This window comes from Lutjanus erythropterus, chromosome 4, assembly GCF_056507025.1.
Source record: "Lutjanus erythropterus isolate fLutEry1 chromosome 4, fLutEry1.hap2, whole genome shotgun sequence".
NCBI lineage: Eukaryota > Metazoa > Chordata > Actinopteri > Lutjaniformes > Lutjanidae > Lutjanus > Lutjanus erythropterus.
Genome location: NC_139320.1, coordinates 329510 through 343087, shown reverse-complemented (window position 1 = coordinate 343087; position 13578 = coordinate 329510). Strand labels below are relative to the sequence as shown.

At 40.2% G+C, this 13578-nt stretch overlaps 2 protein-coding genes across 2 annotated transcripts; both read left to right on the top strand.

Moving 5' to 3' along the window:
• Window positions 1–2444: 2444 nt before the first annotated feature.
• Window positions 2445–3902, top strand: LOC146327328 (uncharacterized). Its single transcript, XM_084716749.1, has one exon. It carries the CDS (start codon window positions 2501–2503, stop codon window positions 3410–3412), a length of 912 nt encoding a protein of 303 aa, XP_084572875.1. The 5' UTR covers window positions 2445–2500; the 3' UTR covers window positions 3413–3902.
• A 4590-nt stretch (window positions 3903–8492) lies between these two features.
• LOC146327327 (uncharacterized) lies at window positions 8493–9273 on the top strand (the record flags this gene model as incomplete). Its single annotated transcript, XM_084718203.1, has 1 exon — window positions 8493–9273. A coding segment is annotated over one exon (726 nt), but the record flags the coding sequence as incomplete, so codon positions are not given.
• Window positions 9274–13578: the final 4305 nt, after the last annotated feature.

Genomic DNA, 13578 nt, shown 5'->3' with positions numbered 1-13578 from the left:
GAGATCCTGTGTTGATGCAAGTTTAAAAACCCCAGTTGTTGCTACACCCAGATAAAAAAAAAATGATATGTTCAAGTTGTTCAAAACAAATGGTAAAACTATAAATACAGAGAGTGTGATTTTGCTCGGTGGGTGTAAAACTTGTGGCAGTGTTAGTAATATTACTGTACTGTAGTATTATTACTCCTCACTGCAATGGACATTTTTTTACTTGGCGTTGTACAAAACAGGTGTTATTGAATGAAAAACATGAGTCTAAAAAATGCATACCAGTGTGCTTGAAATGAGGCGTCTGCTTCAAGTTCTGAAGGAGGGTCTTGTCCATGACAATGGCCTTGAGAGCCAAAAAAGCAGGTGAATCTGTTTTGAGCCACCTCTGTCTTTTCTGCTGTTCCTCTGTCAAAGGCGGGTGATAACATGTTTACTCCACACTATTCGCCTCCCATTGATGCATGTCGCAAATATGATGTAGCAGAGACTTCCACTGACACACACATTCCTGCAGAAATGAGAACACAAAAACATTTATAAGTGAAACATTCATGTTTCAAGAACAAACATTTTCTGAAAGACATCTTAAATGTAGAGTATACATTGGGGACAGCTGAATAGAAATTAGGTTTAACCTTTTGGATTATACCAGAGTGAAAACCGGTGAATACCATTCTTATCGTGTTACCTAAAAATTATTATTCTTTTAAAATTTGCAACATTGTCTCAGGTCAATTATTGTGTATTACGCTTACTAGATAATCTCTTTATTACCTCCTCATCACTTTTACATGACCAGTACAGGTGGCGGTTAATTGCTTTCAGCCATGGTTGGAGATCTTTGTTGTCCCTCTTATTTGATGCAGCAACAAGCTTTTTCTTTACACCTGAGAAAAACAAAAGTAACAGATCCAAATTATCATGAAAGAAAAAAGAAAATATGAAATATGTTAGAGAAATTGTACATAAGTTATTCTACTCTTTACTATATACTCATCTATTAATGTAGTTAGACTATTGCTCTGCATATTGTGTGTGTATGTGTGCTTACTATGCTTGCAGGAAGAGAGAACAGGTTGTTCTCTCAGCAAACAGCCTTGACACCATCCAGATAAGGAGGAACTGCCTGCGTGCGGCAGTGAGGGTTTCCAGAAGATAGTGTGTGAAAGAAGAAATAGTTACATTGTAAATAATTCGTTGTTGTACAGGAGAATCGGTCTCAACTGGCAGTAAATTACTCCCTTTCCCTTAGCAGTTGAGACCTTGTGTAACTAGGGCGTTCCTAACAAAATAAAATGCAAGAGAAGCGGAGACTGCCTCAGAGTGAGTTTGGAGGATTGTAACTGAGCAGTCTCCTGTCACTCTCCTTGCAAGTAAAATATACTCAATTCTCTGTGTCTTCTTTGTGTGCAGATTGCTGTTACAAGTGTTGGGGGTTAAACCTGACATTTACATTGGTCCTTCGAGCCGGATTCCAAGATACCTGACGATCCCAGCGCGTAAGTGAGATCCAGGCAAGACTGTGGCCACAGCACTAAGACCCTTTCCGGGACTGGTCCCTCCCTCGCGAGCTGGGATCCAAAGGTTGAAGGAAAGCCGACGGACTCAGAGAATTGTGAGTAGAACTTTTATTCAAAAGGAATGAATGAATGACTGAGAGAAAAGTAAAATAGAAGTAAAGATCCCTGAAGAGAGGGACAAGAGAAAAACCCTGACAATCCTAGGCACTATCAGGTAAAGAATTTCAAACAGTTAAATTCCGTGGGAGGGTAGGCTCCTCTAGTTAAACCGAAAAACAGTTAAATTCCGCGGGAGGAAAAAGTGGACTCCCTTGCTTTAAAGGCAGCAGAATAATTCCACAGGGACGGCGGAGTCCCCTGTCAGCTAGTTAAATCCTACGAAGGAGGGCGGACTCCTCTGTGTTGAAATAAGAAGGACTATCCGGTAAGGTCCTGTCTATGTGTGAAAAGACAAAAGTGTGAAAGTGAGTGTGAAAGAAAATACTATTACCACTAGGTAATTGTGTTTTATACCAAATCAACAAGGAACAAATGGTGAGCCTTTGTGGATGCATGTAGGCAAGAAAACTCCACCTGAAAAGGTTGAAGTGAGTTTTACCACAAAAGGTCATTTATCGCCATCTTGTTGAAAGAGAAACTCAGTGTTAGAATACAGTAGGTGTTAAAAACCACTGAGTCCAAATTTAGTTTAAAATGGGAAAGGGACAAAGTAAAGTAAAACAGAAACTCTTAGAGGATCTTACATGTAAAGACTGGAAAGTCATCCAAAAGGAAGATGCCTCAGCGATAGAACCCCTATGTTACTGGATAAAACGATATGACTTTAATGGAAAATTATCCACAGCAGGCATTAGAGAATTACAACAAAAAATAAGGGATAAATGTAAACAAAAAGACCACAGACACGCTTGCAGGGAGGGGTAGGGGAATGGTCCAAAACCCTAACATCAGGGACAGGAAGATTATTGTCACCTACTCCAACTCCAAAAATGTCAACGTTGGGAGAACATGATGCGCACATGTTCCCCCTAATAGAATTACCTAACCCTCGTGCAGGTGAAGGTGACGAGCAAGCCATAATTAGAGTTTATAGAACATGGACGCAAGATGATGTGAGAAAAGCAGTAGAAGGCATTCCAAATCCTAAAGAGGATGTTGAAGAGTGTGTGACACAAATGGAAAGCCTGAGGAGATCATACCATCTGAATGGTATGGAGGTACAACAAGTTTGGATGTGCCAACTAGGGCCAGACTGGCACCACGTTAAAGGAAACTATTCCCCAATAAATAATGCTGAACCTCCTGTGGTCCACGGCCCTGACACGCCGGCACTATTAGGGCAATTAAACCCGCTCCTAGAGAGAATCAGAACAAGATACAGGAGAAGAGCAAATTATACTGAAATAGGGAGGTGCAAACAAAAACCAGATGAACCATTTGATGAATACAGAGTAAGGATGGAAAAAGTGTTCAGAACACATAGCGGACTAGAATTAGGCGAAGATGATAATGGCCCCTATAGACAGCAGTTAAAGAACGCACTGCACTCAGGCTCCTTACCAGAAATTAGTGGATGGGTAAATCGCCATTACATAGGCATGGGTGGAGGAACACTCGCAGAATACATAACTCATGCCCTTCATGCTGAGAAAGTAATTAAAAGTAAGAAAGGACAACAAAAGACACCAATTTTCTACCAGGAAGAAGAAGAACACATGGTGTTCTACCAATCTGGAGGTAGAGGTAGAGGCCGAGGAAGAGGCCGAGGCAGAGGTAGAGGCAAAGGCTTTGGATCACGTATGAGTAATAACCCTAGAGGCTGCTGGTCCTGTGGGAAAGAAGGCCACATTGCCCAAAACTGCAGACGCAACCCTTCCCCACAGGACCATCAGAAAGCATGACTAGGCCGAGAACAGCAGCTGGAAATGGAGATAGGACAAGATGGAGAGATTTTAAACTTAGAGGATCTGCTTTATGAAGAAAAAATCAGACCAGAAATTACACTGATAGTTCAAGGCACTCCAGTCAAATTTCTTTGCGACACCGGAGCATGTAGAACTACAGTTAGAGAAACATTGCCACATGCAAAACCTAGCTCCAACTACACTGCAGTACGTGCAGCACAAGGTGCCGTTAGAATGGTCCAAGAGACAGAGCCTATTTGGCTCCGAGACCCAGAAGGCAAATCATGCCAGTTGACCATTCTAATGTTACCTGAATGCCCAGTAAACCTGCTAGGAAGGGACGGTCTAGTGGCTTTAGGCTTAGCAATAATGCCAACCCCTGATGGATTAAAAATAATCAGACAGAAACCAGAACAAGTGTATGTAGTACAGGGAATGGGAAAACCTAACTACTACTATACGCTAGATGTCCCAAATAAACCTCCTGTTTCTGCAGGAGCATGTCTCATGGATGAAGGAAAAAAGGCAGTGAGACAGGTACAGGATCAAATGTCACCAGACGAACTACACGTAACCATGTGGTATACTGATAAACCTGATCCTAAGTACAAAGCAAGCCTAGACAGAGTCACTCCTGCCAAAATAACAGTGTCATATCTGTACTCTGATAATTCTGCAAACGTTGCAGCCGCAGCAGTCTTACCAGATGCAGTCAAAGTATGGCATAGATCATACAGTGGACCCCATATTTCACTGTGTAAGAGTAAAAACATTGAATGGAAAGACTTAGGAAGCATGGTGGTGGACAGAGGAGAAAGAGCAAAAGATTGGGTACAAACAGGCGTTGACACATGGTACAGTGATTCCACTGGATTGTCCAGAAAAGCATTGTTCTGGACTGTAACTGTAAATGCAGGCGTGCATTTAGCAAAATCACAAAAATGACAAGTTTTCTTCTCTGAAGAACAGGAAGAGCTACTAAAACAGATTCCTGAAGAACTATGGTCCCAAGGACCCACAGATGTAGGACTAGTAAAAGGAGCACCACCTGTAATAATAAGACCTAAAACTGAACATCGTCCTAGAATAAAACAGTACCCTCTAAAACCAGATGCAATGGAAGGAATAGAGCCAGTAATAGAAGATCTAAAGAAAGCAGGAGTATTAGTAGAATGTGCTGAATCCCCTGTTAATACACCAATATTTCCTGTGAAAAAGGCACCACCATCAACAGGGTGGAGGATGGTTCAAGATTTAATAGCGGTAAATAATGCAGTAATACAAAGATCTCCATGTGTGGCAGATCCACACACGCTATTAAACTCTCTGAACCCAAAAGCTAAGTATTTCACAGTAGTGGACATAAGTAATGCATTCTTTTCAGTACCAGTGCATAAAGACAGTCAAATTTGGTTTGCATTTACATTTAAAGGGAAAAGATACACTTACACCAGGTTGCCACAAGGGTATTGTGAAAGTCCAACAATTTACTCTCAAGTAATTGCATCGAGTTTATCCACCTTCGAGCCTCCAAATAAAAGCCAATTGCTAACCTATGTAGATGACATATTGGTAGCGTCAGAAACTAAAGAAGGATGTGAAACAGACACAATAGCATTATTACAACATCTAGCTAAAGAAGGTCACAAAGTGAGCAAAAACAAACTGCAATTCTGTCAAGAAAAAGTAAAATACCTAGGACATCAACTAAGTGCAGGAGGAAGAACTATACTAGAGGAAAGAAAAACTGCTATATTACAAGCACCCAAACCACTGACAAAGAAGCAAATGATGTCCTTCTTAGGACTTACAAACTATTGCAGAAGTTGGGTGCCTAATTATGCAGAGTTAACAGCACCATTGCAGTCTCTCATGTACAAAGAAGAACTGAAAATGTCTGATAATCTAAAATGGACGCCCGAAGCAGAAGAGGCGTTATGCAAATTAAAGCAATCTATGGTTAGTAGCTGCACACTGGCTTTGCCTGATTATCAAAAGGAATTTGTACAAATGGTAGACTGCAAAGGACATTTCATGACCTCAGTATTAACACAAATGCATGGAAATAAACTTAAACCCGTAGCTTACTATTCAACTAAAATGGATGTTGTGGCATGTGCAATGCCACATTGTGTAAGAGCAGTTATTGCTGCGTCACTGGCTGTGACCTCGAGTGCAGATATAGTACTGTTTCACCCTCTAGTATTGAAAGTTCCTCATGCTGTGTCAGCTCTGCTTTTACAAACAAAAATGAGTTTCCTGTCACCAGCAAGACATTTGTCATGTATGTCAATACTACTGTCACAACCACATCTAAAAATAGAAAGGTGCACAGTACTTAACCCAGCAACGCTGGTTCCCACAGAGGATGAAGGTGAAACTCATGATTGTGAAGCATTAGCAGAGCAGACAGCAAAAAGCAGAACAGATTTAAAAGACACTCCTTTAGAAGAAGGACAAACCCTGTTTGTAGATGGTTCTTCTAAGAAAGATGAAACAGGAAAGACAAGAACAGGCTATGCTGTAGTAACACATGATAAAATCCTAAAAGCAGAGGCACTACCCCAACATTTCTCAGCACAAGCTGCAGAGTTAGTGGCCCTCACTGAAGCATGCAAACTCATGAAAGATAAAATAGCAACAATCTATACAGATAGTCAATACGCATATGCAACAACTCATACGTTTGCACAGCATTGGAAAAATAGAGGCATGATAACATCAACAGGAAAACCAGTAACACATGCAAAGCTGCTAACAGAACTACTACAAGCAGTGCAGCTGCCAAAACAGTTAGCAATATGTAAATGCGCTGCTCACACAACAGGAACTGACCCAGTCTCAAAAGGCAATGCATTTGCAGACAAAACAGCAAAAGAAGCTGCACAAGGAGAAGTAAAAGTTCTAAGCCTAACAGAAAGTGCTCTAAATGATAAAATTTTACAAGACATGCAACAACAATCACCTAAACAAGAACAAGAACAATGGAAAAGAAAAGGGGCACACCTAAAAGATGGAATCTATATATGACCAGAAGCTAAACCAATCCTACCAAAAAACCTATACAAATGGGCAGCAATATTGAGCCATGGGAAGACACATGTCTCAACAGGAGGGATGGTGGGATTGATAAGCCAAATATATACTACCTATGGCTTTAATTCCTATTCAAAAAATTTTTGTAGAGCATGTTTGGTGTGTGCAAAACATAATGCTCAGGGTAATCTAAGACCAAAGAGAGGGCAGTTTCCAAAACCAGATTATCCATTCCAACACATACATATGGATTTTATAGAACTTAACAATAGTGAAGGGAAAAAGTTCTGTTTAGTGATAATAGATTCATTCTCAAAATGGATAGAGCTTTTTCCTACAAAGCACCCAGATGCGCTAACAGTAGCTAAAGCTTTATGCCAAGACATAATTCCACGTTATGGGATTCCAGAAAAGATCTACAGTGATAATGGTTCACATTTTGTAAATCAAATAATAACTAAAATAGGTCAAGCATTTCATATAGACCTAAAACATCACTGTGCCTATCACCCACAAAGTGGAGGGTTGGTAGAAAGAATGAATGGAACCATAAAAAACAGACTTAGGAAGTGTATGGAAGAAACTAAAAGACCATGGACTAAATGCCTAGAATTAGTAAAACTGTATATCAACATTACCAGCACAAATGGTTTGACACCATATGAAGTCATATTTGGCAGACCTTACAGATTACCATTCTTTAAGAACATATGGGAAACTGATGATGAAAGTACCTTAGCTGATTATATGAGAAGAATGCTACAACAACAACAAAAACAACTGACAAATCAGACTAATGACGATGATACAACCTCTGTGTCTCCACAGGAAAGCCTGTTAGTTGAACCAGGAGATTGGGTCCTGATAAAAAGCATAAAGAAGAAACACTGGCATTCACCTAAGTGGGAAGGGCCCTATCAGGTATTGCTAACTACAGGCACAGCAATAAAGATTGCAGAGAGAAGCACATGGGTTCATTTGACACACTGTAAGAAAGTAATTGAACATGAGTAAAATAAGTATCTCTATCTTAGCATACGCTGTAGCTGTCCTCATTTGCGTCACAATCATAGCACTGTGGTATCTGCTGTAGCACTGTAACTCTTTAACAAACCTCCAGAGGAAGCCCGGCTACAAAGGGGGCTGCAATTTCAGTTTGCAGTCGTCTCAAACCCGGTGAAGATTGTCCACAACTCTGAGGGTATTAGGAGGAGTTTCAGGCCTACAGGCGGAATGCTCACTCCGGCGCATAAGAAAATGGTGGCGGTAGGTGGACTGATAGGAGCAATAATAGCAATAATGTTGTTGTTGTGGGAAAATAACCTTAGCGTACAGAAAAGAGCAGGAACTTATGAGCCCAGCAGATCAAAAATCCAGAACGAATATATTAAAAATCCCTGCAATACTACTGACAAAGATCAAAGTAAGACAAATGAACTGTACTTCTGCTACCAAAGCAACAGCACTAAGGCTGTGTTCACCTTCGACCACACGTTAAAAGTGGGAGGCTATGGTGTCAGCGACTGGAAGGGGTACGATTGGTATTTAGACTATAAAGGAATGAAACCAGTTCAACATTGGGACAAACGTTATCCAGCAGGATTTGGTTGGATGAATGTTTTTTCCACCACTGGATCATGGGACAAGTCATCCTACGGGTTTTCAGATACCGCTAAACAATGGGGAAAACAGGTCTCTCTAACCAAGGTCAATAACGCACTGCTGATAAACGTAAATACTACTGGAGAACCTTTCAAGACGCCCACTGGGTTTGGTGAACAAAAAGCTCCACAGTGTCACGAGTTAGGCCTGTGTGTCTGGAGACCACATGATAAAGACCCCTGTGTTGCGTTTTTATTGTGTCCTAATATTACGATGACAAATGTTTCTACCCCTAAACAAGACCAGACCCAACCAGACATTACGCCAGGACCAAAATCAGTTTCTCCTATCAAACCTAAGATCTACATAAAGCCTGACACAGATGACTGGTTTAAAATTAGCACAGGAATTTCTAAAATAGATAACAACTGGCTCTTAATGGCAGAACAAGCCAAGAGGTGTTCCTGATGAATACAAATTAGCAGATCAAGTAGCAGCTGGTTTTGAATCAATCCTATGTTGGTGGTGCACTACAAACAAAAATGTAGACAGAATCAACTACATCCACTATAACGTGCAGAGACTGGGCAACAACACTGAAAAAGGTTTCTCAGCCATCCACGAGCAGTTGTCAGCTACCTCCCTTATGGCTTTCCAAAATAGAATTGCTGTTGACATGCTATTAGCAGAGAAAGGAGGAGTCTTCGCCATATTTGGTGATCAGTGCTGTACATTTATCCCTAACAATACAGCAGCCGACGGGAGTCTCACCAAGGCCTTAGAAGGACTCAGGTCCCTTAACAGCAAAATGAAAGACCACTCTGGAGTTGACACATCAATGTGGGATGGGTTTGGAGATATGTTTGGTAGATATAAGCAACTGGTGTTGTCTATCCTCATGTCCATCGCTGTATTTACAGCTATCCTCACCTTATGTGGATGTTGTTGTATTCCCTGCATTAGGGCATTATGCACCAGAATGATTACCACTGCAATCCAGCCAGTTAAGACAGAAGTATCAGAAATGTATGCACTTCTTACCCCAAATGGTGAAGCTCAGAAAGATAGTGATGATGATGATGATGATGCTTCCTTACATTTTTCAGATTTGTTTCCTGATCCAGGTGACTATGGTGAACCAGACGATGATGACACTGACCTCTGAGTGTAACACTGGTGCTATAACATGACTCTATAACTGAAAATCTGAGAAGAAGAAGTTATTAGACGATAATGAGATATAGTGCAAAGTGAATAAACAGGAGGGAAATGTTAGAGAAATTGTACATAAGTTATTCTACTCTTTACTATATACTCATCTATTAATGTAGTTAGACTATTGCTCTGCATATTGTGTGTGTATGTGTGCTTACTATGCTTGCAGGAAGAGAGAACAGGTTGTTCTCTCAGCAAACAGCCTTGACACCATCCAGATAAGGAGGAACTGCCTGCGTGCGGCAGTGAGGGTTTCCAGAAGATAGTGTGTGAAAGAAGAAATAGTTACATTGTAAATAATTCGTTGTTGTACAGGAGAATCGGTCTCAACTGGCAGTAAATTACTCCCTTTCCCTTAGCAGTTGAGACCTTGTGTAACTAGGGCGTTCCTAACAAAATAAAATGCAAGAGAAGCGGAGACTGCCTCAGAGTGAGTTTGGAGGATTGTAACTGAGCAGTCTCCTGTCACTCTCCTTGCAAGTAAAATATACTCAATTCTCTGTGTCTTCTTTGTGTGCAGATTGCTGTTACAAGTGTTGGGGGTTAAACCTGACAAAATATCTACCCTTATACATAAAACAAATAAACTAAACAATTTTACTTAATCTTGTTGACATGCTAGGAGTCAAATTCGTGGTGGAGGTTGGTGTACGTCTCTCTCATTATCTTTCAGATTGATGGTGATCTGTCAGTAGTCATGACACCTAAATCCACGCCCATTTAGAGTAGGTGTTTCAACCCCCCCCCCCACCCCCACCAAGCTCCATTGCCTCCATAGCCACAGTACTTAATGCTTTTGTAACTGTAATTGTGTGTAGTAAATGCAAATGTGGCACCCTGTATTGTGATTGGCTGTTGAGAAATACCTCTTTATTCTGATTGGTTACTGGAAAATCCACCTGTATTGTGATTGGCTGTTGTAAAATCCCCCTGTATTGTGATTGGCTGTTGTAAAATCCCCCTGTAATGTGATTGGCTGTTGAGAAGTACCTCTTTATTCTGATTGGTTGCTGGAAAATCCCCCTGTGTTCTGATTGGCCGTTGCAAAAACCCCTGCATTCTGATTGGTTGTTTGAAAATGACCCCGTATTGAGATTGGCTGTTGTGAAAAACATCTGTGCTGTGATTGGGTGTTGTAAAATCCCCCTGCATTGTGATTGGCTGTTGTAAAATCCCCCTGTATTCTGATTGGCTGTTTGAAAATGACCTTGTATTGTGATTGGACGTCATGAAAAAACATCTGTGCTGTGATTGGCTATTGTAAAATCACCCTGTATTGTGATTGGCTGTTGAGAAATACCTCTTTATTCTGATTGGTTACTGGAAAATCCCCCTGTATTGTGATTGGCTGTTGTAAAATCTCACTATAATGTGATTGGCTGTTGAGAAATGCCTCTTTATTCTGATTGGTTACTGGAAAATCCTCCTGTATTGTGATTTGCTGTTGTAAAATCCCCCTATATTCTGATTGGCTGTGGCAAAATCCCCCTGTATTCTGATTGGTTGTTTGAAAATGACCCCATATTGTTATTGGCTGTCATGAAAAACATCTGTGCTGTGATTGGCTGTTGTAAAATCCCCCTGTATTCTGATTGGCTGTTTGAAAATCACCCTGTTTTGTGATTGGCTGTTGTAAAATCCCTCTGCATTCTGATTGGTTACTGTAAAATCCCCCTTTATTGTGATTGGCTGTTGTAAAATCCCCCTATATTCTGATTGGCTGTTGCAGGATTCCCCTGCATTCTGATTGGTTGTTTGAAAATGACCCTGTATTGTGATTGGCTGTCATGAAAAACATCTGTGCTGTGATTGGCTGTTGTAAAATCCCTTTGCATTGTGATTGGCTGTTGTAAAATCCCACTGTAATGTGATTGGCTGTTGAGAAATACCTCTTATTCTGATTGGTTGCTGGAACATCCCCCTGTACTGTGATTGGCTGTTGTAAACACTCCCTTATATTTTGATTGGCTGTTGCAAAAAACCCCTACATTCTGATTGGTTGTTGTAAAATCCCCCTGTATTCTGATTGGCTGTTTGAAAATCCCCCTGTATTTTCATTGGATGTTGTAAAATCCCCCTGCCTTCTGATTGGTTATTGTAAAATCCCACTGTAATGTGATTGGTTGTTGTAAAATCCCCCTGCACTGTGATTGGCTGTTGTAAAATCCCCCTGTATTCTGATTGGCTGTTGTAAAATTCCTCTGTATTGTAATTTGCTGTTGTAAAATCCCCCTATATTCTGATTGGCTGTGGCAAAATCCCCCTGTATTCTGATTGGTTGTTTGAAAATGACCCCATATTGTTATTGGCTGTCATGAAAAACATCTGTGCTGTGATTGGCTGTTGTAAAATCCCCCTGTATTCTGATTGGCTGTTTGAAAATCACCCTGTTTTGTGATTGGCTGTTGCAGGATTCCCCTGCATTCTGATTGGTTGTTTGAAAATGACCCTGTATTGTGATGGGCTGTCATGAAAAACATCTGTGCTGTGATTGGCTGTTGTAAAATCTTTGCATTGTGATTGGCTGTTGTAAAATCCCACTGTAATGTGATTGGCTGTTGAGAAATACCTCTTATTCTGATTGCTTGCTGGAACATCCCCCTGTACTGTGATTGGCTGTTGTAAACACTCCCTTATATTTTGATTGGCTGTTGCAAAAAAACCCTACATTCTGATTGGTTGTTGTAAAATCCCCCTGTATTCTGATTGGCTGTTTGAAAATCCCCCTGTATTCTGATTGGATGTTGTAAAATTCCCCTGCATTCTGATTAGTTATTGTAAAATCCCACTGTAATATGATTGGTTGTTGTAAAATCCCCCTGCACTGTGATTGGCTGTTGTAAAATCCCCCTGTATTCTGATTGGCTGTTGTAAAATTCCTCTCTATTGTAATTTGCTGTTGGAAAATCCCACTGTAATGTGATTGGGTGTTGAGAAGTACCTCTTTATTCTGAATGGTTGCTGGAAAATCCCCATGTATTGTGATTGGCTGTTGTAAAATCCCCCTATATTCTGATTGGCTGTTGTAAAATCCCCCTGTATTCTGATTGGCTGTTGTAAAATCACACTGCATTCTGATTGGCTGTTGTAAAATCCCACTGTAATGTGATTGGCTGTTGAGAAATACCTCTTTATTCTGATTGGTTGCTGGAACATCTCCCTGTACTGTGATTGGCTGTTGTAAACACTCCCTTATATTTTGATTGGCTGTTGCAAAAAACCCCTACATTCTGATTGGCTGTTGTAAAATCCCCATGTATTGTGATTGGCTGTTGTAAAATCCCCCTATATTCTGATTGGCTGTTGTAAAATCCCCCTGTATTCTGATTGGCTGTTTGAAAATCCCCCCGTATTCTGATTGGCTGTTGTAAAATCCCCCTTTATTCTGATTGGCTGTTGGAAAATCACCCTGTATTGTGGTTGGCTGTTGTAAAATCCCACTGTAATGTGATTGGCTGTTGAGAAATACCTCTTTATTCTGATTGGTTGCTGGAAAATCCCCCTGTATTGTGATTGGCTGTTGTAAAATCCCCCTATATTCTGATTGGCTGTCATAAAAAACATCTGTGCTTTGATTGGTTGTTGGAAAAATTACTTGTATTTCATTGGCTGTTATGTACTGTGACAGGCCTAATGAAAACCCATCATTTCATGTTCAGTAAGCCCTCTTATTATCCGTAACTCAAAAACACTAACTTAAAACTTTTTTTTAAAAAAAGATATTTTTCTCTGTCATACAATATTATTTATGTATAAAGGAAGAGTGCTGGGAAATGTACTCAAAAAAGTGAGGCAGTCAGTTTCGGTAATTTTTTTTTTTATCCTAAAAGAAAATTATAATTGCAGAGAAACACATTTGGGAATCTGTAAACCGTGCAGCAGCTGAAAGCCTCTGGAAATCTGGTTTAAAATAAAGTATCTATCAACGTCATGTAACTAACAATATCAGGACAGTGTGCAAAAACTATACCTTTAACTACAATATTTCATATTTGTATTAAAACTAATTTCTAACATTTTTCAGGTGTTTATAAAGAACCTAGGTTGTATGAGACACTGACTTACCTGCCGTAGATGGATGTTGACACGCCTCCGATTTTGTAGAAGCAAAGATGCGTACCAGCACAGAAGTGTAGCAATGCACTGTTGAGGAAAGGGTCAGCAACAACATATAACATATTTTAACCACTTACAAAAATTTGTATCAGTTTAAATGTACATTATATTTTGAAGATTTTCTCAGCTTCACCTTGCTACCAGGCAGCCTTTTCTCATGGTATACTGCTGTTATATAAGCTAACTATCGCTCT